At 40.2% G+C, this 26305-nt stretch overlaps 1 protein-coding gene across 2 annotated transcripts; it reads left to right on the forward strand.

Moving 5' to 3' along the window:
• Positions 1-46: 46 nt before the first annotated feature.
• On the forward strand, positions 47-26303 carry adam11 (ADAM metallopeptidase domain 11). Of its 2 annotated transcripts, XM_080873332.1 has the most exons (27): positions 47-386; positions 539-690; positions 4304-4380; positions 4796-4862; positions 11829-11911; positions 13310-13367; positions 15392-15455; positions 16085-16224; positions 17277-17351; positions 17461-17532; positions 19886-20052; positions 20130-20214; positions 20307-20397; positions 20706-20757; positions 20888-20987; positions 21147-21218; positions 21350-21442; positions 21830-21910; positions 21997-22047; positions 22141-22204; positions 22378-22483; positions 22600-22719; positions 22873-23041; positions 23158-23272; positions 24130-24220; positions 25257-25274; positions 26000-26303. In XM_080873332.1, exons 1-27 carry the CDS (start codon positions 329-331, stop codon positions 26013-26015), a joined length of 2337 nt encoding a protein of 778 aa, XP_080729458.1. In that variant the 5' UTR covers positions 47-328; the 3' UTR covers positions 26016-26303. The 2 variants fall into 2 exon arrangements, with proteins under 2 accessions (XP_080729458.1, XP_080729457.1); XM_080873331.1 differs by having other exon boundaries at positions 25257-26302.
• Positions 26304-26305: the final 2 nt, after the last annotated feature.

A 26305-nucleotide genomic window follows, 5' to 3' on the forward strand; every position in this document is an offset into this window, starting at 1 on the left:
CACGTGCCGCTTGTTTCCTCGCGCAGCCTCACTCAGTAACGAGGCCGGCAGACAGGTGTGTGAAGCCAAGCAGCTCAGGGCAACACGGACACACAAACACCATGTTACCCCAGCCTAGAGGAGGAGGAGCCCCTTCAAGGTGTTTGTAAGCGCCGCAGGCGGACAGGGAGTGAGAAATGCGGGCGTACAACGTGAAGGCACCAAGCTGCTGTGTTTGTTTTCACTGTCAACAACAACAACAAGAGTCCTGCTACAGCTCCGCTCACGGCTGGTGTCGGTTCATTTAACGGCGCTGCACGGAAGAAATCACTGGGACTATGTGAGCATCATGCTCGCGGTGAGATGCCTGCTGTTCGCTACAGTGTACGCACGGTACGCCGAGACAGGTAAGAGGTTCCCACGCTTCAAACACAGAGCCAAATACTCGCGATGTAATAAATAAGTAGGGACATCAAGAAGCTCACGGCCAGTTGTTGATTCTGGTAAGTAAAACTTATAAATGACCTTTTCGCCCCACCTGTGTGCGTGTCCTCTGCAGCTCTGAGAGAATGGGGGAGTCCGGAGGGAAGGCTGCCGCCCGCGGAGGAGGTCGTTCAGCCCAAGCGACTCCTGCAGCAGATCCACACTGAGGAAGAGCTCCTGCACAGCCGACTGGACACCCGGGTCAAGAACCACCCAGCCGGTGAGCAGGTGAGCTTTGCCTGCTTTTGTTACCGCCTTTTTTGTTGTTGTTTTTACACCTGTTGTCCAAACCATCAGAACTGAACACGTCATTTATCGTCATTAGATTTCCATAAATATTAGTTTCTACATTTTCCCCACATTGAGATCAGATTAAGACAAGAAAGACATCAAGAGTAGACCTTGTAGACCCCCCCCCCCCCCCCCCCCCCACCAAGATGTTTTCTAACACTGCCTTTAGTCAAACATCCAGCAGGAACAGTTTCATCAATGATGCAGAAAATCTTAAAAATGTAGAGTAGAAAGCGTGTCTGTTAACTGCTCTTAGCAGACTGAAATTAAAATTTTCACATTTTTAGTTATAGTTTTGCTGATGTGGGTCATCTTCATGATATGTAACCAGGCTGTATTAATTTCAGATTAGTTTACTGTGCATAAAGCTGGACACTGACAGTGTAAACCAACCTTTGCTATTTGCTACAGAGAAAAGATGGAAACTGTGTAATAAATCTGCTCTCTGTCAAGCTTGTTTTTCCCTCTATGCCTTCTCTCCTGAAGTCATCTGTCTGTCACATTTACACCACCCCCCACACACACACCAGGGCATTAAAAAGGCAGATAAAACACATCCCACCCCCTCAACTTCAGCCTTTTGCTCCTTTCGGCCTCATCAGATGATATTTCACACCTCTACCTGTCCTCTTTTGTTGCCTTTGCTGTAAACGCTGTCAGTCAGCGGCTGTCAGGTCAGTGGATATGACATGGGTTTGACCTTGATGTGCCCCTTGTGGTCAGCGTGTTGTCTCGTGATCTCTTTCTGCTGATACCAGAGGTGCCCTTAGACTTGAATTTAGATATGAGATGCAATCAGCAGGCTTACTTTACACTGTGCTAGCTGCCGATCGCTGCACAGTGATTGTTTTTTGTGATTATGCATCGTAAGGATTTAAAGTGGGCCTATTATTCCTGTATCCAGCTTCATATTTTCAGTCTTGGGCTCTACCAAAGTAGCTTTGCATGATTCTCAGTTCAAAATAATCTTTATTTAACTTATACCAGGCAGCTGTGCATCCCTTTAGTTCATCTGTCTGAATCGTGCAGGTGTAGCTCCACACTTTGAGCTGGTTGCCCTTCTCAAATAGAAGGTTTGAACACCAGGTGGACGGGGCTGCTATGTTTAGACCCGTGTGAAGTCTGACCTTTAGTCTCTTACCTGTACACACATTGACGTGAGTATTTGAAGTATATACACAGCATAAAAAAACCAAAAACAAGGAAAAGCTTTGCAGACTCCCCTTAATGTTGCTGTAAAACTGTCCCCAGCTTTAAATTTGTAATTACGAACTGGAAAAAAGATTTTAGTCTGGGATTTCTCCCAGTTTAGAAAAACGTTAATGCTGGCGTTCAGATCAAGTGGCCGGTTTAAAACTTACAATAGGGCGGTTTTCAATTGTGGGTACAAAATGTAGCTACAATTGCTGTATGTTATTTCCTCTGCTTCCCTGTCTGCTATTGTGCTGCCAATAAAAGCCAAAAATAAGTCTTAAAAGTGCTGATCGCACTTGTGACCTGATGCTCTGAGTTTGACTTTGGACAATGTGGGCCTTCCTAATGAAAAACTCTTATTTGATCTGTGAGTCATAGCTATGAAATCCAGTGCTCATATCCAGTGAAAGTATGAGAATATTTTTAATGAGTAAAGCTCCACTTTAAGTAACAGTACACACAGTCATTCTCAGTTCTAAGGTTTTGCGTATGAGGACATAATAAAACCAGTTTAGAAACACTAAGCCAAAATGGAGAAGCAGTGTGTGGAAAGACCAGGTGCACCCCAGGATTCAGTTGCTGTAGAATCACCTTTAGATGCAATAACTTAACTGACCTAACTTTACAATGGTAGGTCAGTCCATTGAAGTTCAGGCATTCATTTATGCACGGCTTTCCTAAGGTCATGCTTGAGGTCTGGATCTCTGTAACACCTTCAGTGTTGATCTCTTTCACCATTCTATTGTAGATTTGTTGCTGTGCTTGGGGTCATTGTCATTTGATGCAATTTCAGTCAAGTTTTAGCTGCCAGACCGATGGCCTTATATTTGACTCCAGAATATTTTGGTATACGGAGGAGTTCACGGTCGACTCATTGCCTCATGTCCAAGCTCAAATCATCACCCCTCCACCACTGTGCTTGTGGTATGTGGTGTTAGTGTTGATATGCTGTGTTTGGTTTTTGTGCATTACGGCCAAACGTCTCCACTCTAGTCTAATGTTATGTTTTTTGTTTTGTTTTTCTCAGTTCATCTGAGGTTGTAGTTACTGAATTTTTAGACCTGCTAAGTTATTTTAGTTTTGTTTTTTTTTGTTATTCCCTTGTACGTAAAACCTTTTTAGTATGACTGTATAGTCTGGTGCAAGTACTGAGTTTTAAAAAACTGTGGGTCCATTTGTATCTGTGGACAACAATGTAACGTGTGAAACTAAACTGTAGTGTGGCCTGAATTATGATCAAAATTTAAATAAGAAAAATATAATAGTGAGAGTGCTAATGGAGCATTTGTATTGCTGCTCACAAGCCCCGTTGTGGTCTTTTATTGTATGGTATATGGACCCAGTGGAGGTTTAGATTGATACTAAGTGGTTTGCTGAGAGTGCAGGGTATTACTAATGAGACCTGCCTTGCTGCTGGCCAGTGAGCACTGACGGGAGCTACTACAGAGCTCTCTTTTAATATGGATTGGGCTCACCTTGGAGCAAGGTTAGACGGAGACAGTGAGCCCTCAGCACAGAATTTTATCCAAACGCCGCTGGGTGGATAAGATGTCTCCTCTGGGAAAACATTCGTAAAAAAGGATATTCGTATTGTAATTTTGCTGCTTATATTTCCTCTGCCACCTATAGCTTCTGCTGCATATCCGCTCTACTTATAAGGATAATCCTTTTATTGTAAGCAAGTTTTAGTCTCTATCCAGGGTCTATAAGGTATCATCTTTCGTTTGAAATGTAAAACCCTCCGAGGTGAATTTGTGAAACAGCAAAAAGTGTCTGCGTTAGATTTTGACCATATTTTTAAAGTTAAAAAGAAGAAAAATGCCCATACTGCACACTAAATTTGACATCAGCACACGTTACTAAAAGATCAGCAAATGTAGAGGTCAGCTAATTAGTTGGTCGGATCAGATCCAATATTCATCCAATTCTCCTAATTGGGTAGAATAATGTGCACATGTGCTACACTGGCTCAGATGCTGCCACCGCTCTGCGGTGTTGAGAACGTTCCCTCATCCAAAGGAGTACATTTGTGACTCGAGAGGCTCTCCTGAACGAGCAGAATTATGTTTATGAGAGCAATTAGATCTTTAAGATCTTAGCAACATTGCATTTGGGTTTGTTCTGTTTTGGTTACAGGGCAGCACAAATTGTGTACAGAGTATTATGTATGTATGTTGAGAGTGATGAAATTAAGATCAAATGTTTGCAGTGTTCCAGACTGTTTCTCTTTAAGGCACCATAAATGAGAAATGATTTTAAATTCAGTTATTAACTGCAGCCGTCATTTTCTTTACAGTATTTATGTCTTCTTTGGTGTTCACTCCTTCCTCCTTCCCCTTCCCTCACTCTCTTTTAGCCCATCCATTTGGCCCAGAGCAGCTTCTTGGTAAAAGCCTTTGGTACAGCCTTCATACTCGACCTGGAGCTCAACCAGTAAGTCACCGCACACCTGCAAAGCTTACCTCAGGTCCATTAAACATCACTTTAAGTGGTTCACTGCAATTACTGACATAACTATGTTCAGACTCACACATCATATTACACGAAGTGGGTGCTGGCTAAACATTGATAAATAACAGATGGTGTAGCCATATTCAGACCTAGTCAAGCAATACACTGAAGTAAAGTGTCCTAATATTGTAGTGAGGTTTAAGTCACAACAAGTCACATCACACCTCTTTTAATACTTATTGTGACACTGATTTTATTTATTTCTATGAAAGGACCAGTAAGCAAAAATCGAAACCCTTGTAAAAGAATTACTTCAGTACTAGGTCCTTTTTTTTAAGCATTTCTAAGCACTTTTTGTTGTTTTTGCTCCTAATATTTCTCAATCTGTACACTCCAGCAATCTGCTGTCTACAGACTATGTCGAGCGTCACTTTGAGGAAGATGGCCAGCTGTCACAGAATATGGTAGGTTTACAGAAACAGTTTTAACACCGTGGCAAATGTGTTCATAATTAATAATAATCGTAGTTACACCTGCCCTGAAATTAAAAAAAAAAAAAAAACAGTCCAAGGAGTTGGAGGTTGGGTTTTTTGATGGCTCCAAATTGGTACTAGGTGTGAATGTGAGCATGACTCTTTTCTGTCTTTGTGTCGGCCATGTGACTGACTGCCTAGTGTCAGCTGGGATTGACTTCAACCTCCTGCAACCTAGCAAAGTAACATCCTGCTGACAATGGCTTTGACAGTAAACGCTCTCACATCAAACAATTGAGGCTGAAAATGATTTTTGTGGCTGTTTGTAGAAACATTATGGTTCTCCATCCCAGTTTTGAGTATTCCACCTGAATTAAACCAAGCAGAATCAGTAATTGAGTGACACAACGTTATTTTTTTTTTTGTCCAGTCCAGAAATGCCTAAAAAGCATGTGTTTGAACGTCTAGAAATAAGTGTAAATGACTGCAAAATATGTGCTAGCCCAGATGTGTTGTTCCATAACAACTCTTCAGCTTATCAGGTCCACACGTTATCCTGGACCTGTGGAAAGGTGTCCAAAAACACCTTTCTGGCTACAGCTGCATGAGCCCTGATGGTTAGATTGTTGACATGGCCCTCTCTGTCATGAATTATAAATTTGAGCAAAATGGCCTTTAATAAATCCAAGACGGGCAGACAGCTTGACTCTCGACAGCCTCTGCGAGACGGTGTCTCTCTGTCTGTATCCTCTCTGCCAAAGAACCACCTGACCAATTGGTAGACGGTTGCCATGGAAACCAGCAGACAGCAGCAGTACCAGTGTGGGCCTACTTTGTGTCATGAGGGGAATTCAAATCATGTGCATTTCCAGAAAGGATTAAATCAGATTTTACAGCCACCTTCTGCCATGACCTTTGGATAATCCGGGCACAGACATTACATTTGAAGATTATTTCAACGGGTTAAAATCAAAGAAATAAAAAGGCCAAATAATTAAATAGTGCAGGAAGGAGGCATAAAGATTTATCAATGGTCTCAATATGAAACACTATTCACTAATCAAAATGAAGTAAGATCATTAAATTAACCACACAGCCAGACCAATGTCTCTCTTAGTTTGATGTCATTTATCACTTTTTAAATGACTCAGTATTCCATAAATAAATTTATGTCATACTCTAAGTGTTTTGGGTTTTTTTTAAAGATTCAATTTATAATTTTGATTTTGACTTTATTAAAAATAATAATATTAATAATTGAGTTTTGGTAATGTTGCTGACCCCAAAGATACAAAGTCTGACAGACCTTACATGTTTACACTTTTTTTTTTTCCTACCAACTATGTTAAAATTACAATTCTTATAATAATAATCCAATTTGAGCACGGAATGAGAGAAATGGAGTTGAATAATTACTGCACTAATTTGATTAATAGTGGCCCGGTAATAGATCCCTGGGGAACACCGTAAAATAATCACATTAGAATTTAATCTAGAAATACACTTAGATTAAAAACAGGTTTAATGCCATTTATTGTTATTGAAAAGCCCATAAAAGAGTTATGAATATGGTAAAAAATGTATTCGTTTTTTGTTTTGTTTTGTTTTTTCTTATTTTGTCCAGCGGCTCCACCATTTTTTTTTTGGTACCCTTTATAAATTATAATACATAAGGCGGGATTATTATTATTAGTAGTAGTAGTAGTAGTCGTCTGGTCTGTAGTCAATAAATGTTATGAAATGTTAAAAAAAACATCTAAAATGTTAATTTAATTAGTACTTTTGTCAGATTAATTTAGTCACTAGATTTCTATGTCTTAACTGCTTCATTTTTTTGCCTCCAAGCAGCACTAAGAACGTTCATGCAGGCCCCTCCCCTTTCCATCTGCTCTATACTGATTTATTTAGTTTTACAGGGAAGCCAGTAAATTGCCTGTCCTTGTGTGTCACCTTTTTCTCATTGGCCCCTGTGGATCCTGGTTATTCTGCTGAGCTGGTGACTGTCTCATTCAGATGTAATCTCAGTGACACACAGCTAACAGAGAAATTAAATTATGAATAACGATGGTTGGAATTGACATGAGCTGCGTTTTTGAGTTCTAACATTGCCAGCAGATTTTTTTTTTTTTTTTTTTTTTAAATAAAACTTATTATCAACCATTACTAAAGGTTTTTTTTTCCTTGTGCTGGGTTAGTGTGTTCACCTGAAAACAAATGGGTTGTCAATGGGAAATTTCATTTAACTTCACTCTGATATGTGCTGTTTTACTCTAATTGTCGTAATAAAATGGTGATATAATTGCCAGACTGATTAATGCACAACGGGCTACGACAGACTATCAGCTAGCAACACTGCATGTGAAATGAACCCTGAAGACTGATGAATTAGCTTCTCTGAAACACAGGGAGAAATGGGGAGTCTTTTAGATTGATTTGCATTCCTTCTTCTTAAGTCGGTTAATGTTTCTCCTAATACTGTAAAATTGTCTCTTCTTGCCAGCACCAGATGCTTAACGTATCTGGAGGAAATTGTTTTTCCTCATGATTTTAAATACTCTAAAACGTAATGCTTTTGTTCTTTCCAGTCCTCTTTTTCACTTTACATTAGTACCTATTATTTCATACCCCGCCACCCACCCACTGCTCTCAGACTCTGAACAATGCTGAGTCCAGACATCAAGCACTCCAGCTTTTCTAATTCTGTTACAGCTGATTATGTCAAGTTCAGTACGGTTGTTTCTGCAGGACATGACTGTCTCAATTTGTGAGTGCAAGCAGTTTTGTTTTTTTTCTTTTCCTTTTTCATTCATACAATTTCTCGGTTTTAACGTCATAGTTCACTTGTCGCTGTCCTTCCAGCACTAATAAAATTTCAGTGTGGTTTAAATGGAAGAGTGAGTGGACATCACGTGAAGTGCAACTCTGAAAAGCATCCTCAGTCCCTGACAGTCAGTGTGTGCCTGCTGTGTCAGGCAATTTGATTTCCTCCATTTAGTCTCGTAATCCTACCTTTTATTTATTTATTAACTTGCTAAGTGCTGTGAGTTGCTTCACTATTCGGTATGAATGATGAATGTTCTTTTAGTCCTCGACAGACTAGAACTGATGCCGCATGTAAATAAGCTTCATAAAAATACTGGGACTTACTCTAATGTCTGGAAGGAAGCACTGTTTAATTTATTGTTGTTAGCTTTGAGCTGATCTCTGAAATTATATATCAGTGTAAAAGTTTAATGTTGATTTTCACAGCCTTAATTTTGGATATAAATCTATATAGCAAGCTGCTGTTCCTTATTAGCTTATTATTGCCAGTGAAGTCGGAATTTCTCATGTTTCCTTTTAGCACTACCATGATGTTTACATGTGAGTGAAACGCCCAAGTTGCGCTTAGTACATGCCCATGCTACAGCATTATTTGGCCTCTTCGTGCTGTTGGCTGTCGAATGAAAATGATTGACTGACTGATTTTTTTATGGTGTTGTAAATAGGGGAGGAGTTAGGCCGTAATTTTTCCCAGCAGGCCACATGAGAAACTGTGGCTGTTGTGAAATCCCTCTCTAATAACCTGGATTCACTTTCGCTCAATATTAAAATTAATTATTTGCCTTTTTTAAGCTTATTGGTGCAGTCCCAGTCTTTCATGGGGCGGTTGTAGTGATCTGCATGAGAAACTGTGACTGTTGTGGAGGGCTGAACTCAATCTGAATAAGAGTCCCAGCAATGTAGAATCACCAGCTGACCATACCCTATTAAATGCATGTATTTGGACTGTGGGAGGATCATTTCATGCAGTATAATAAAATGGCTAACCTTGTGGACCCACCCTAGACATGTTCTTTCCTTTAAATTTTATTTATATATAGTGTTTCTATGGTTTCGTGAAGACAACGCCGAGATAGTTTAGTTACGTTGATGCAGAACTTTTCTAAGCTAATGTCTTTTCTGAAGCCTTGAATAAATCTGGTCAGAACACTATGAGATTACAACTTTTTACATGGAGACCTCATCTTAGTTTAATCACACGTAACTGTTGGCCTTTAAGAGTTAGCAGTTTCCATTCCTTCTTTGGTTTAATTGAATCAGAATAAAATGCCAGACAGCATTCTGCTCCAAGAGAGCGAGCCTCATATAAAGCTCATGTGTGGCGAGGGATAAAAGAGACACGTGTGACTGACTTTGGACTGAATGATGATTTTGTAGCTGACAGACAACCAGACTGATCATTAATTTGTCATCAACAGTAGCCCGACTGTGTGTGCAGATGTACCTGTGAAGATTTAATCCACCTTCGAGAAGATCAGTTGAAATGACCTTGCAGTGAAAGTAATACTCGGTGTCAGTTAAAATACATTACACATGCCCTTTGTCTTTGAAAAGTAACAAGGATGTCATGTGTCTGAGAGATAACTTAGACATGACAGGATCTCTCTGTGAGCTTTCAGCTTTGAGCTGGAGCTCAGATAAAGGTCGGCCAAGCATGAAGAACAGCAGCTCCAAGTTGCCCCTTTTTCTTTTTGATCTGTCGGCCGTGCTGGATGACAACAGGATCGGGTAGCAGACATGACTTATTGGGGTTCATTACAAACACCTGAAACTGACTCTCTCGCAGTCACATGCATGCATACGCGCGCACACACGCACACCTGAGTTCCAGGTATTTGCAAACAAAACACATAACTTTAATTTCCATTGTCTCTGTTAAAGCATGCATGATTATTATTTGTGAAATTCTTTGTTCCTTCAACTTTTTTGAGCTCGCACATTTAAAACCATGCTCGTGTCACTTGACTGACAGTAGCCAGTCTCCTCTCAGATTGTCGTAATCTGATCGTTCCTGTACTGCGAGACGCAGATTACAAACACTACGTCCAAAACATGATCGTTCAGTTGGATCCTTTTAGGCGATTATGAATAATCAGGTGGAGTTACCTGGCAGTGAGGTGTACAGGTTGCTCCTTCCAGTGGTTCTGCCAACTTGGCTATGGATTGAGACAGTCACTCATTATCAGAGCTAATTTTATCCTTTATTAGAGGGGCATACAAGCAGTTCATCAGCCTTTAGAACCTTTTTTATTTTGTAGCTCTTGTAGATTCTGTCTGTAGTTTTGGGGGGAATTTTTCCAGATGAATCAACAAAATTAAGTGGTGTCAGCTGACTGATAGATGGTGTGTAATGTATAGGTCTATCAGGCAGACTGTCTGGAGAAACACTTTAAAGTTGCATGTTTGAATATGTAGGATCCAGTGACTGAAAATCAGATATCTCTGCTTCTGTTGTGTTAATATAACCTTTTTTTCCATCTCTCTTGCAAGCTCCAAATTTGAAGTCTCTAATTTTATGAACATGCATTAAGAAATTAGAGACATTATTATCTTCAGTTTATTAAATCATTGCATTCTTTACAATGGGGTAAAAAGGTTCTTGTGATTTTTAGGGTCAATTCAAAATAGCTTTTTTATAATTATTTTTAGCAGAAAAAAAATGTATACACATGATTTAAAATGACAAGTTCATTAATTCTCTTTCCAGAGTTGCATTTCAAAGCAGCTCCATGAAGTGACCGCTTTTCTCCTCATTAAAATACCCTCTGCTGCATACCCTGCTACTGTCCCTTCCTTTAAACTTTCTTCTCATTGTATGCCGCTTGCAAACAGAACGGTTGGTGGGGCTGCTCTGCTCACAACCACAGCACATGTCCAGGACATCTGCAATCACTGACATTTATACGGAGCCAAAAAGGGAAAAAATACTTTTCATAGTTGTCTCAAACAACTAGCATAACGGCTAGCTTAGCACAAAGTCAACTTAAAACTTAAACCATCAGTACTAAAAGCATGTTTTCACGGTGTAACCTTTATTAAGACTTGTGCCTGATGTACTGAACAATATTAACTTCCATATTCATGGCAGCTGTGGCTCAGGTGGTGCAGCGGGTTGTTTGACAATCGGAAGGTCAGCGAATTGATCCCCAGCTCCTCCGGTCTATGTGTTAAACTATCCTTGAGCAGGATACTGAACCCCGAGTTGCCCCTGATGCATCCATCAGAGAGTGTGCATGTGAATTTGAGCTAAACTGCTTAAGCATTTATTTAAACACTGTATGAATATATGTGTGCTTAGTGTGAATAAGACTTGTAGTAGGAAGTGCTTTGAGTCCATTTACCATTAGCAAAGTGCTAAGTCATGATACTCCTGAACGGAAGGAGTTCATCATTTGGTGATCGACAAGATTCATTTGTTCTGGATAGGATCGCTTGTAAGTCTTAAGTCTTCTTGGTGGATTTTAATTCTCATTACGGTAATTTGTACATTACAGCCACAAAATGACAGAAAAGCATATCACTTTCTTTCTGTATTTTACACATTACAGTAACCTGTGAAATGTAATGGATCAAGAGGCATGTGAACTAATACATCATTGACGTTGTGTCTGTCTAATATGCCCATGTCAGGTGTCTGTGTGAGTGATGGGTACAGTTTGAGATCCTGTGTACTTCCCAGCTGATGGACTTGAGCAGTTCCTTATAAAACACCTGTTCATTTTCAACTTAAATGGGTTCAACCTTGACTTTAATGAATTTTGTGCTTCAGATAGCTGTAGTTGACGCTATCTTCCAGTGAATTAGGAAATTCTGATGCATACCCACTCACACTCTGTTATGCACACTTCCTTTCCCTTGCTGAAACTCTACTCAGCTGTAGCAGCTGCAGCAGGTGTAGGTTTCCCCAGACACCAAATCATACAGTAGTCACTGATCTCCTTCAGACAACCCTCCTGGTTGATCATAGGCCTCACGCTGACAGAAAATACCTACCTATGTATATATGGGCCAAAAGATCAGTGGCATCGAGGGCTTCGCAGACGGTGTTGGCTTCATTTTCTGAAATTTGACATGTACATGTTACTGGATGATGACAGTATCAGTGTCTCACTATTACCTCTTGTTTGGTTTCAGGGAGGGGAGCACTGCTTCTACCACGGGCGAATACGAGGAGTGCCGGGGTCCTGGGCTGCTTTGTCAACCTGCCACGGCCTGCAGTGAGTCCAACGCTGTGGGGCTACATTTCAGATTAAGTCACTACAACAAATGAGAACCCAAGCAATGATTTTAATTGTTTAAAATCAAACCCAACTGCACACACACCAGTATACTGTGCAAAAGTCTTGAGCCACATTTCTTTATATTTGCTTCGAATGAGCCAGACTTTCTATGCCAAATTATGCACGAAACGCCCTGAAAATCAGTGGAAACTAATCTTATTGAGTGATAAATGCAAATTAAAAAAGAGTGAAGCCACGTTAATGACAACGTGTACAACCACTGGAGGTGTGAGCAGGAAAAACGGAACAATTGACGGAAAAAGAGTGGACTTTATACCAGTTTTTAAATTGTGTTGATAGGTCATGTAAAACCAGAGTTATGATATAAATATATGCAATGTTTGGTTTTCTTCCTGAATACGATCGTTGTTCATATTTACTGCAGGAAGAAACGGTAAAAACGGCGTTTTATAAGGAAAACGCTCGAAAGCCTGTGAGCAAAGACAAAACCAAAAAACCCCCACCCTTTCCTATTGGTCGAAAAATGTACCATGTCGACCAATCAAAAAATGGTATGGCAACATGGCATTTATTGTTTAGGAAGGGGGAAATTGTAGGAATGACGGCGTGTTTTGAGATGTGAGAGATTTGCGCAAATCTTGTGTAGTTAGTGTGTAGTGTAGTCAATAGTTTTGTGTGTGTCAGAACAATGAGGCGACTGCTGAATTGGAGTTTGAGTTATTTTTACCTTCAGTAGTGTTAACATACTACACAGGTCATGAACAAGATTTTTTTTTTTTTAAATTTTCATTGTAAGTGGGCTAAAGCAGTTAATTAAAAGTAGTCTAACATAAATGTAAATGCTGTAATTTGATTATTTTAATAAACCATGTAACTTGGATGGATTCAATGCTGGCGTGACCACAGTGCACACGTCTGCTGTTGCTCACAGTGGTCCAAGTGTCTGCTCAGGGAGTTTGTGTGTTTGCTCAGACACATGAAAAATTAGAGGGAACATTGTTCTACAGCCATCTATAAAACACGGTAGAGGCTCTGCTGGGGTTTTGGAGGCTTCATCATTTCTGCTTTCATAATTTTAACTAATTATGAAAGCAGAAAAGTGTGATTGGATTTTTATCCACAATGCAATACCACAAATAAAAACATAGATCTACAGTAGAACATTAGCAGTTATGGATTTGCTTCCCCAGAGCCTGGAGCTCAACATTATTGAACCAAGATTAAAGACTGAAGGGTCATTTATGTTTAAAATAAAATAAATAAGTCTCACCTTCCTCCGATCCACCTTTCTATTTGTTTTCTGATAAATAGAAACACATTTTAGAAAAGAAGTGGTGAAGCAATTATCATACATGATCGTTTTGTTTTATTTAGGGGGATGTTTTCTGACGGGAACTTCTCTTACGGGATCGAACCTCTTGGCACTGGAGCGGTAAGTAACTTCCGGCGACGCCATGAAAAGATGTGAAAAGACAATGCGTTCATATTTTTTCTTTCACTTTTATTTATATATTTATTTAAGCAGGCCACATGTAATAGACTCTCTTTCAGTAGAGGACTTTGAATCATGTTTGGGAGCTGCTTTGTCAGGTCTCACTTTCTCACAGTATCTCCGCTCTCCATAACTTACCGTCAGTGTTACTCTATCTCTGAGTTTCTGAGTGGAAAGTGTTGAATATACACACAATCCACCACCACGGAAACATTTCCAGTGTCTGAAAAGAAGCAGATTATCTGCTGGAGGCAGGTGAGCGAAGGAAAAGTTGACAAAAAGAAAGTTTGGCCCTTTACAAATATTCAGATTTTGATCTTAAAAGAGTTGCATTTAAAATAAATGGAGATTCAACAGAGTGACTGATGTGAGTGGGATAAAAGTGTTTAGAGAGGAAGAGGCTGAGCCTTTTTTTTAATTTTTTTCCATTAAGGCTCAGTGATCGCAGTACAGCTCAATTACATAGACTGGAGAGATGAATCAATAGCCTCTCAGCTCATCTTCAAACTCCCTCACTCTCTCTCTTCCTCTCTCCTCAGCTCTCTCTCAAATGGGTCATTTTCATAAAGTATTTATCCCCAGCTCAAGTGTACCACTGTGTCCAGTGGAGTTGCTGCCATTATGACAGCCCTGTGATTGATTAAATATGCATCAGCACTTTCTACTTTTTTTTTTTTTCCACACAGAAGCTTTAAGTTCACAATGAGAAGTCCATTCATGTTTCCTATGATTTAAGCATATGTTTTTCTAAACTATATTTAATACTTCAGCAGCATTAAGATCCATTAACTGAATGCTTTCTGCAGTTTCACGTCTGTCGATCAAATCCCAGTACAGGTTTTCAAGGCTTAGATTTCCACTTATTCCAAATCTCTACCGGCTGCTGGTTCACTTTGAATTTTTTTTTTTTGCTTTTTTTTTTTAACATTAAAAATTATGACACATAAATCCCAAGATGAGTGACATATACACATAAGCACAGGTCCTCTGAGTACCTGATTGAAGCTCAATTCCTCCCTGGTCATAAAAGAACATGTTTACTTCTGTGCAGCATCCCATAAACATCTGGGAACTGAGGAGAGCAGTTGCTGGAGTTTTGGAAGAGTAATGAGATCAAATATTTGCCTGACATGGGATTCTAGCTGCTCAGCAGTCTGGGCTGCAGTTAGGCCTTCTACTGAAAAGACATGCTGTTTTAATGGATGCAGTATGTGATTTAGTATTGTCTTGCTGAAATATGCAAGACATTCACTGAAACAGACGCCATTTGGATGGGAGCATATGTTGCTCTAAACCCTATATATACCTTTTTAGGTGTACAAGCTGCCAAATCCATAGGTACTAATGCACTCCTATAGCATCAGGGATGCAGGCTTTTGAACTGAGGACTAATAACAACTAAAGAGGTCCCGCTCCTCTTTAGTCCTGAGGACTGTGTTAATATGCATTTGTGCATTTGTGGATGGCACAATGAACTGTACTCACAATTATTTCTGGAAGAGTTCCTGAGCCCATGCAGTGATTTCTTTAACTGACTCATATCTGTTTTTAATGCAGTGCTGGTTGAGGGTATGAAGATCACAGGCATCCAGGACTAATTGTGGGGTGGGAAACTTCCCCACAGATTTCTCCAGATTTTTAGAATCATTTAATGACTTAGCATCATTTACTTTTGCACCTTTTGTTTCTACGTCTCCTCTTTTTTTGAGACCAGTTGGCTCTGCAAAGAAGATTCAGGCAGTTTTTCAGCCCTCGATAATATTTTTTTTTCTTTTAAAATAAGGATTTTGCTGATTAGTGAAAAAAGTAAACTAGACAAAACAAGAAAAAGACTGGCTGCTTGTGTGTGGTTCTTTGTTCTTTGTTGGCTTCCCTTGCTGCATTTCAGCTACAGAAAAAAATTGACATTCATTAAATTGTTTCCATCTTCCTCTCCCTCTGTGTTCTTCCCTGTCGCCCTCCAGGAGAAAAATGACCACGTTGTGTTTCGAATGCCTAACACTGACCTTTTTCCACCTCCCTGTCCAGGTAAGTCCTCTCGTTTTTTTTCTCGTACAGTAATTTCCAAATGTCAGTATTCATATAAGCTCTCATTGGTTTAATGATAGAGAAATTCACTATGAGGAGCTGTTAGTGGTGGGGAAAAAGATACATTTAAAAATCTGGATCTTATTTTGATGAAACCCTGACGAGACGCAGTTTGTTACTAAACCTCAAAGGCTGGTGCTATTCCTTGTTTGGAGACGACACTTTTGTCCTTGACAGTTATCTAATGCAGTCAAATGTTCTGTAATGCAAGCCCCTGTTTGGTTCTGCTTCTTCACTCCCTTCACGTTCAGAGTCCTCAGGTTGTCCATCTGTCCTCCACGCCCTTCCTAAACGTCTCATTTGGCTGCGTTCCTTCTCCACCTCGCCCATTTGTCCCTTACTCTTCCTCTCTGGAGTCACCTCCCCGCTCATTCCTGTTCCTCTGTGCCTCTTCACCCCTAACTCTCTCCATTTGTGCTCATGCGCTCCCCTTTTTTCTGCTCTCCCTACCACGGGCTCTGATATTGATTTCTCCTGCAGATCACTGGACTAAAATACATGGTTGCATCCATCACTGGAATGATAACAGCCACTTTTCCCTCTCAGTGGTGTCTGCTTATGTGTTGCAGGATGCTCCATGAACAGCACAGAGGCTAAGATGCAGTCACGCAGGCAAAGCGAAGAGGATGGCGAGCTAAGCGATGAAGTCAACTGGTCTACCGAAGAAAAGCCGATACTCACAGAAGGTCTTCGACGCTCAAGAAGACAAGTCAGTTTTCCTTCAAGCTCTGATTCTTCATCTGCACACACACCTCCAAACACACAGTTGGCCCGCTGGGATCATGTTGGCAGCAGCAATGCTGAGAGAGTCACCAACAGAGAATCATCAGTGAGGAGAAATTAATATTTTACAAATAAGTCAGATGATGATATGACTCATTTTTAATTCTGATTAAAAACAGTCCTAGGAAAAAAAAAAGAGAGAGAAATTCTGAGGCAACACCTCTGGAATAAATTTGAACTCTGTTTTGACTTGTAGACTCGTACAAAGAAGTGAAGGTGTGAAGTTGAAGAGATGTCTGTCTGGGCGACAGCCTTTATGGTTCCTCATTAATTTTACCTTCACAGGGTGAATGTTTGGCTTTGCACAGATGTCTGTATGCATCCTTCAGGCTAACTCAGAGCAGACTTAAAAACAACTGTAATAAAATGATTTTTTGCCTGTAACTTTTCATCTTTCAACATTATCCAAAGTACTACAAATTAAAAAATGACCTTCAGTGGCAGCAAACCCCATTTTTACCTGTGATCAATGGGCTCTTTCATGAGTGCAAAGCTGGTTTCAGTTGAGATAAGTCAGTCTCGTGCTCTCTGGACTAATCACACTATAATAAAGTTAGAATCTAAATGTGATGACAGTTGTTTGCTCAACATGCTGTACTTAGGTCTGAGTATTTAAAAAAAAACAAAAAACAAAGAAAACCCACCTGAGCACATTTATTTTTCAGAGCCATTTTTTTTTCTTTCTATCAAACATCTAAAGCAATCATGCTCACGCTGAAGTCGATCTTTTCAGGCACAAGTAACTAAAATCTGCTTATGAATGAATGATCTCCATGTTGTGTTGCCTTTTCAAGGACACACTCTAGAGTTTCATCAGTGTCAGCATGTGTGCACGCATGCAGTGTGAGTAATAGTTCCACCTGCTGGTTTTGTGATGTGTGTGTGTTGTGGTGTTCTGTCTGTTTATCTTGTATCAAGGTTAAAGTGACAGCACGCTCAAACGTCTGGCTCTGTGGATTTTATTTTGCCCTCTTCCAGGTGAGGCGAGGCCAACGCACCGTCCAGATTGAGACCAAGTACATCGAGCTGATGGTGGTCAACGATTATGAACTGGTATCTGTGAACCCGGCAGCTCCCACAAGTTCTCTTTTGCCTTGTTTGAGTAACAGGAGTGATAATAATTGATTGTGAGTCTTGCAGTAACATGGTCTTCTCTTTTTAGTTTGTGCAGTTACGCCGGTCAACCACGCAGACGAAGATTTTTTCTAAATCGGTGGTGAACATGGCAGATTTGGTGAGGAGTTTATTTTTATATTTTTAATAAGAATAGTTTTAAGCCCTGCAGCAGATAAAACCTTTGATGTTCAGTGCTTAAAGGACAGGCGTAGATGGTATAAATGTAACAAAAAATCTGTAAGTTTTTAAATGTTTTTGAGTTCTTGATGTTTTGATTGTTTTCTCTTTAAGCATGGCTTCCCTCATATTGAATCAGGGGCTCTCAAGCTTTCTTTATGGCTGCTGCCACATTTCAGAGGCTTTTCTGGCAGATGAAACATTTCTGAGTTGGACAGCTGCCGTTTTGTATTTGGGGAAAGTCCTACAAGCCATTTTACTGTGACTTTGTTTTTAAGCCATGTCCATTATTATTTCTTTTTCTCAAATGCAATAGGTTTTCTTTGGACATTGGCTGCTTTTTCACTCTTTTTCATGTATCTGACCTTTTTGAGAGGAATGTTTAACACCCATAAATCATTCAAGCATAAAAAATGGCACCTTAATCAAGGGATGTGTCTACACACATGACAGCTTAGCAAAAAACCAAAGAGGTATCTTAAATGGTGTCTTTAGGCATGTTGTTACTAGCAGTCTGTTGCTAAAGCACATAATTTGTTATAATTTCTTTAGTTTAATCTATTAAAAGTGTCAAAAATATCAGTTTGACAGACATAAAATAGTATTTTTGCACCAACAAGGTGATTCTCAAAGAGCTGCCAACTGAAAAATGGGATTGGCATGGAAAAGTGGAGGACAAAAGAAGTAGCCACAGTATGTGGAAGTCATGTCTTTAAGAAATGGGATGAATTCAATCTTGTTAATTTGAACCAAAAATATGATCAGTATGTACGGAGGAGGTGGAGAGAGCTACAACAGTGAGTGTCTACAGCCATTTGTAGCTTTTTTTTTTTTTTTTTTTTTTTTTTTACTCTGATTGACAGTGGCCTAAATTCTTAGCATAACAATGATCCCAAACATACTGTCAGTGCAGCAAAAGCATACCTGGATAGAAAAAGCAAACAAAGGAGCACCATCAGTCATGGACTGGCCTCCACAGAGTGGGCCTCAACATTATTTAAGCAATATGGGAATTTTTTTGACAGAATAGAACAAAAAGCAGCCAACATCCAAAGAGGAGCTTTTTTTTTTTGTCCTCAATGAGCCTGGTGATATATTTCTGAAGGCTACTTAAAGAAATCACAGGAAAGCTTGACTAGTAGAGTTCAGCCTGTGTTGAAGAGTTAAGATAATCATATTCACTCTCAAACTTTATTTTTACCTTTTATACTATTTTTGCATGTGTATTTGCACATGTTTCAATAAATGGCCCATTTATTTCCCATTTTCCTGTTAAAATATGAAGAAATGAGGGCTGAGCCAAGACTTTTGCAGAGTATTGCACATCAAACAGAAGTGAAAATGTTGCATGTTTAGATTTTAAGTAGGACAAATGGTGCTTATAGTGGAGGATGAATTATTTTGGAGATGTTTATTATGAACGGAGTAAAGCGATGAACCTTTACAGTCAGAAACCTCAGAGCACTCACTGTGAGCCTTTTGTATCATTTATATAAAAACCTTTTTCCTGCTGTGTGTGGAATGGAGCTGATTGCATATGATTATCCTCTAAAACAGCCAATTGAAGAGCAAAAAAAAAATCACTCCATGCTTTTGTCCTCAGCTTGTGAAACCCTTCACTGGCTGGGAACAGTGACGGTTTCTGTGGCAACCAGCTGTTGCCTTCCTTCTTCACCACTGAAGTAGATGGATACAACTGTCTCCATTATATGCAATATTGCACAATTTAAATCATTATTATTCATAAATATGAATTAATATAGCACATTTAAGCGTAACAGATTGTATCCAAAGATTTCAGATGGAATTATCTGGAGTTAACCAGCTCTGACAGGGATTTTTAGGTAGACGGCAAAAGGTTACATTGGAAACGTTGCCAGGATGAGTGAAAGATGGTTTACATGTTACGGTCTAGCTGAAGCATCTTTAACCAGCTGCACTGGGAATATTAGTGATTTGCATATTCCTCCAATATGTATGAATACTGAATGACCTCCTACCTAAACCATGACAAATTTAGCTTTGACAAAAGATTTTATATGGAAATTTAATTTACACAGCTTCATGAAGCTGTCATTAAAAGAATAGACAGAACCATCTAAGACGAGCTATTTTTCTTTGAGACTGAGCTGTTGTACTCTATTATAAAGAAGGAACTAGTCCACAGCCTTATCCCACAGCACCCTCTTCCTTTCAGAGGGGTCTACTGCAACTGTTCACAGAAATTGGACACTTAAATGATTGATTACATACCAGGTGAGGATGCACAATCACGTGCTGATTATCTCTTTTAGATCTACAAGGAGCAGCTCAACACTCGCATCGTCCTGGTAGCCATGGAAACCTGGTCGTCTGAAAACAGGGTCGCTGTCGGCGATGACCCGTTGCTCACCCTGCGTGACTTCATGAAGTACAGGAAGGAGAGCATCAAGGAGCGCGTTGATGCTGTGCATCTCTTCTCGTGAGTCTTCCTTTTCTTGTCCTCATCCTCCTCCGGCTTGCTCTCCTTCTCTCCTAACAGTCTTGTCTTTGCCACAGTGGGAGGACGTTCATGAGCAGCCGCAGCGAGGCAGCCTACATTGGGGGCATCTGCTCGTTGACTCGGGGTGGAGGGATCAATGAGGTGACATTTGTGCTCTCTACTGTCTACTAAACTTCTAAATATTGATATTTGTGAGGATAATTATTAGCGTGTTTGATTGTGTGTTTCTTCAGTTTGGCAGTGTGGGTCCTATGGCCATCACATTGTCTCAGAGTCTTGGTCAGAACATCGGCATGCTAAGGAACAAAGAGCGAACAGCTGCTGGTAAAACTCAGTGTAGAGCTGAACTAAAGTCTTGCACAGGACTCACATTTGAGATTAGAATACTTTGGCATACAGAGGAGATCATGTTAGACTCAGTGACTGCAAGATAATCAGATCCTGTGGCTTTAAAACGAGCCCAAATCATCATCCCTCCACCACCATAAGAAATCTAATAAACAGCACTCATTTAATTTGCCCACTGAGCTTATTCTTATACATTTATCACTGAGCAAACGCATCATCTCACTGTTTCAGGTATAACAAGCACATCCTCAGTTTCAGCACAGGCTTGTTTTTCTTTTCTCCAGGTGACTGCAGGTGTCCAGATCCGTGGCTGGGCTGTATCATGGAGGATACAGGGTAACAATAAATTAAGCTTTCTGTACATTTAGTAAGAATTCTGAGCAAAAACAGATGTCTTTTGATTTTCAACAGATTTTTCAGTTAATTGATAAATTGCTAAATATTTTCTGTTTCTTGTGTTAATCAGCTACTACCTGCCAAGGAAGTTCTCTCGCTGTAGTATAGATGAGTATCTGCGTTTCCTCCAGCAGGGTGGAGGCAGCTGCCTCTTCAACAAGCCCACAAAGGTGAGAGATAGTCAGTTACTATCAGAGGCTCTTAAGGTCAAGATTAATCTCTTTTGTAGGGATAGAAATATAAGAAAAACTCTCATCTCTTGCTATAGACTGAATGGATTCACATTGTGCCTTTTAGAAATGTGTTTTTACCGTCTGTTTCCCACGTAGCTCCTAGACCCATCAGAGTGTGGCAATGGGTATGTAGAGCTTGGAGAGGAATGCGACTGTGGATCACTGGTGGTGAGCATAAACTAATTAATTCAACGATGGTTTAACTAGTTTTGTCTTTATACTGTGTTAGATTGTAAGTGTAGGTATTAGTTATGAGTTTGGGATGTGAGGACCTAAAAGAAAACACTCTTTCCCTGCAGGAGTGCACCCTGAGTGGAGCCAACTGCTGCAAAAAGTGCACTCTTACCCATAATGCCATGTGCAGCAATGGGCTCTGCTGCAGGGATTGTAAGGTAAGCTGTTTTAATGCATTAAACCATAATTCTTTCCATCCCCAAGATCCCTGTGCTGATACCTTATCTGAGAATATAAGGTTGCATTTCCGTCAGGCTGATTGGAAATGCTACGATGGTGCAAACTGATATAAAATCTTGGTAGAGGTGCAGCCAGTGTTGCTGGTTCATTAACAGAGGACTGTTATTTCCTCCATAACTGAGGCAAAATTAAATATTTAAATGGAGCTCGAATTCTGTGGGGAGGCTGACAGAGCTCACAGCTGTAGACCAGCTTTGGACTTGGAGGAGCTAACTAGATAGCACAGATTGACTGTGTGTCCATCTCATTTTCCGTGCACCATTCCTCCACATGTCTCACATTTGTGTTCTCCTCTGCTGCTGCAGTATGAGCTGAGAGGGGTGACGTGCCGCAGTGCTGTGAATGACTGTGACATTCCTGAGACCTGCACGGGAGACTCGAGCCAGGTGAAAAAGAGCACCCTGCAGAGAAATTCAGAGATCTAACACCCACAGTGACTCTAAAAAGGCAGATGATGTTATTTCTCTTCCAGTGTCCCCATAATGTCCACAAACTGGATGGCTACACGTGTGAAGATGGCCAAGTAAAGTTCAATTACAGTTATATTTAATAGCACATTCTTCCCCCCCTCTCTTATCTGCTCTGCATCTTTAATTCCTCTCTTTTTCCCTGCCAGGGTCGCTGTTATGGAGGTCGCTGCAAGACCAGAGATAGCCAGTGCAAGACTCTGTGGGGCTTCAGTAGGTTTGGATTTGATAATGAGCTTTATTTCTTGATTTATTTTTTTATTGCCCTTTAATAGCTATTCATGCTAACGCTTTTCTTTGGCCATAACCTCTGTGGTTTTACATCTTCTTAATAAGTTAATTGTAACACTCACTGTAATAAATGCGAGTTTGTTCTCTTTTCCCAGACTCAGCTGACAGATTTTGCTATGAAAAGCTGAACTCTGAGGGCACAGAGAGAGGAAACTGTGGTCCACACTCCAGTGGCCAGGGATGGGTGCCGTGCAATAAACAGTCAGTGAATATAACTTTCTGTGTATAACAACAGAACTGTGACCTATAATTAATTAGATTATCTGGAATATTTTTAAGCTTTTATTGTTCCATCTTCTCTCGGTTTCCTGTATCAGGGATGTTCTGTGTGGTTTGCTGCTTTGCACCAATCTGACAGACAGGCCGAGATTTGGCGAGCTGCAGGGAAAGGTCACCAGCCTGACCATCCACCATCAGAGCAGATACCTGGACTGCAGGTGAGGCAGCCTGATGAAATTCAAAACCTCGGCATGAAAAAATATCAGCTTCATCTATTTTGCACTCAGAAAATTAGCCTTTTGGAAAAGATTGCACATGAAAACATTATTATATTAGGTAAGCATGATTTGACATAACTGTCTGACCCACAGGGGTGGTCACGCAGTGCTGGATGATGGCTTGGATCTGGGCTATGTGGAAGATGGGACACCATGTGGGCCGAACATGATGTGTTTGGAGCGTCGCTGCCTCCCCGTTACCACCTTCAACCTCAGCACCTGCCCTGGATCCTCATCCTTGCGTATCTGCTCCCACCACGGGGTGAGTCCACAACCGCCATCTGTCCCACCTCGGAGCTTCCTTTGTTTCAAATTTGGACTTTAGAACGTCATCTCATTTATAAAGCTTTGACTATGTTCGTCCTCTGTGTCCTGCAGACGTGCAGTAACGAGGTGAAGTGTATCTGTGATCCAGACTACACCGGGAAGGACTGCAGTGTGTTTGACCCGATCCCAACCCCCACCTCGCCAGATGGCCCAGAGAAGTACAAAGGTAACCTCACAGAGCAGTTTAGTCCTTTCATCAGACAGACTCCGCACCGCCAGCTCCACTAAAGTAACAGAGCTCATTTGCTTTTTGATCATCTAATCATTTGCAGAAGTCGGTTTCGTATCTGAAGTCCGTATCTTAAGTTCATACCTTTCATGCTGTTTAAAATGATGTGCTTTTTATAATATTTAGTTGTTTAATAATTTATTGAAAAGATGCGACAATTAATTTAAAAATTTTTTTATAAATAATTAGTGCATTTGTTTTCTCTTCAACAACAAACGGCAGCTACAGTGAATCCAGCAGAGCTTAACAACATGTGGTTGCAAAAAAGGAGACAGAACAAAGAAAAAAAATTCAAAATAAAACTTGGAGGAGTAATAATAGACTTATTTAATTTTTAAAAAATAAACAAACAGAAAAATTAAGCTTTGGTTGGAGTTGTACTAGGATTTTCTAAAGTTTCATTTTTGATCTATGAACATGAACTAAAATGTTTTAAAACAGAAAATCAAATACATACACACCTACACCCTTACCCTTTCTGTAATTTATAACCTCTGTGCACTACCAGATTAATTTAAATTAAATCATCAAGATTTAATTGAAGTGCCGACTGTCAACTTTAGCAAACTATTGGATTTACTGTTTGGAAATTGGAGCCATTTTTATGCAGCACCTCATTTTCAAGAGGAGGAAAAAATGTGTAATTGTCCAAATAGTTAAGGACCTGACTGTATGTGGTGCAGAACATGAAGCCTATTTTATTTTCCATATGTACATAATGCGTATATTAACTACCCAAAAAGTGACTTATTGGTTCTCAGCACGCCTATATGCCTCTTCCTTCGCTCCCACAGGTCCCAGTGGTACCAATATCATCATAGGCTCGGTTGCTGGGGCTATTCTGCTGGCGGCGATAATCCTGGGGGGAACTGGTTGGGGATTTAAGTAAGAGCTCTGGCATACCTCCGTCTGTGTGTGCCTGCCGTGTTCCTTCTGTCAGCTAACGTAGATGCCTGCCTGCAGCTCGCTGCTGAACGCTTCTCTGCTTGCAGCCTGATCCATACTCACCACAAGAGAGCATGTGGGTTTCTTCTTAAAGCGGGTGGATGTGCAGTAGATGGTTCACCATCTGTGGGTATGTCGAGGGATTTGGCACGAATGAAAGCATTTCAGTAGCTTGCTGTTTTGTTTTGTTTTGCTTTGTTTACATAAAATCTTCCCTGAAACTTGCATCATGGCATGAGATGATGATGATTAGAATTTGACTCCTATTTGAAGAAGAGTAACAAAATTAGGGTTGGGCTTGTTGGCTGAGCTTTTTGAGGACAGGAACTTGTTGAGGGCATGTTTTTCTACTTAATACAGTTAATTCAAGAAAAAACCCCAGTTTATTAATCAACAGTTAGTTGCTATTCTCTCGGGTAAATTTGTCCAAGATAGTGAAACTGCTGTAAGCTCCCATGTCAGACTGACCTCAGCAATTCAATGGGTGTGTTTGGGTATGCTCAGACCTCTGCAGCCCTCTCCTCCTCTCTGCATGGCACCAACAGCTCACTTTGAAGTTTTCTCTGGCATACTGGTGCACATATTAGAATCCCTTATTAGAAAGCACGTCTCTCCATAGTTCAGTGTGCACAGCTGGATTTGACTCCCAATTGTCTTTCTTCTGCCTGCTTTATCCGCTTTGTCTTGTCTCATGCTAGCTTTGCCGTGGCACGCCTGCAGTATGCAGAGGAACGGATGCGCTCGTCATAATCTTTTGCCTTCATCTCATAACTATAGCTTGTATCTACCCGGACAGATCCTGCACCGGCAGGCAGTAGAGTTTACTTTGTTGATAGCAAAAGATGAAGATGTGAGATTTGAAGTAAATGCCAGTTTTTCTGCACTGCGTGGTTTGTTTTTTTATCACACTGCTCCTTGAACACCAAAGTTGATAATATTGCTGTCCCTGTTTATCTTTTTCCTGCATCACTTCCAGAAATATCCGGAAAGGAAGGTACGATCCCACCTTTCAGAGCTGATCCCAAAGCTGGGACATCATTAAACCACTGATGATTATATCACTGTATTGCCATCTGTTTTGTAAGAATCATCTGACCTTTTTCTAAGGACTCTCACTTGTATCTGTTACCTGCTTCTTTATTCTTATTTTTCCTCATTTATGATCCTTTTTTTTATTAATGTGTATTTGTATAGAAACAATGGCATAAAGCAATGCCACATACTACAGTCTTTATATAGCCTGTGCATATTGCAGTACCCATTCATAAAATATACAAACTCCTATTCACTGTGTTATCCTAGTTTGCTTCATTTTTATTTGTGCTGCGTGCCGCTTCAGAGTTGGTTGCCATTCCTAGCATATAGCTTCTGTGTTGATTTGTATCATTTCATTAATAAAAGGTTCACTTTTTATTAATGAAGTTTTTTTTAAAAAAAATATTTTGATCTTCTGTCTGCTTTAGTGATTAGTAAACAGAAAATTAATTGGCAGCTGTTTTTAAATTAGTCATTAAAGCAGTTTTTCGAGCAAAGATAAACCTTTGCTGATTGCTTCTCCTCAGTTTTTGCCTCTGTGTCATTTACATTGTAGAAAACTGAAAGGCTCGTCTTTGGCTTTTCAGTTTGGGACTCAATCTTTATCTTCTTCTCCCACCTCTTTATCTTCCTTATCCTCTCCTCTTGTTTTTTTTCTCCACCCCATTCCTCTTCTCTTTCCAGATCTAAGGGAGTTTGAGTCATATCTCTCTGCTGTCCTATCTTCCTTACACTGTGTGCAGTCCACTCTGAGGAGACAAAACAAAGATGTCTTCCATTACTGGCCCTCAGATTTTTCCTGTTTCTTATGTTGGTACTCAAGCCACCTGGAAAAATAAATCAGGAGTATGGAAGCTCTGAGGGCACTCCTACAGACCATAAAGTCTGGCTGTAGCTGTCTGAGTCACTTTTGCTGCCGTCACCTCCTCCTGTTTCATTTTGCCACATCTTTGTTTCTTTTTGTCTGGGACACACACAGAAGCTTTTTTT

The sequence above is a fragment of the Rhamphochromis sp. 'chilingali' genome (genome assembly GCF_963969265.1).
Source record: "Rhamphochromis sp. 'chilingali' genome assembly, chromosome: 22".
Taxonomy (NCBI): Eukaryota; Metazoa; Chordata; class Actinopteri; order Cichliformes; family Cichlidae; genus Rhamphochromis; species Rhamphochromis sp. 'chilingali'.

Excerpts from the sequence above, each read along its gene's own strand:
- adam11 (XM_080873331.1), top strand. The coding sequence starts at position 329 with ATGCTCGCGGTGAGATGCCTGCTGTTCGCTACAGTGTACGCACGGTAC. Across the intron at positions 17,352-17,460 it reads TGGTCAACGATTATGAACTG|TTTGTGCAGTTACGCCGGTC; the intron begins GTATCTGTGAAC and ends TTCTCTTTTTAG. Across the intron at positions 23,042-23,157 it reads GTATCTGCTCCCACCACGGG|ACGTGCAGTAACGAGGTGAA; the intron begins GTGAGTCCACAA and ends TGTGTCCTGCAG.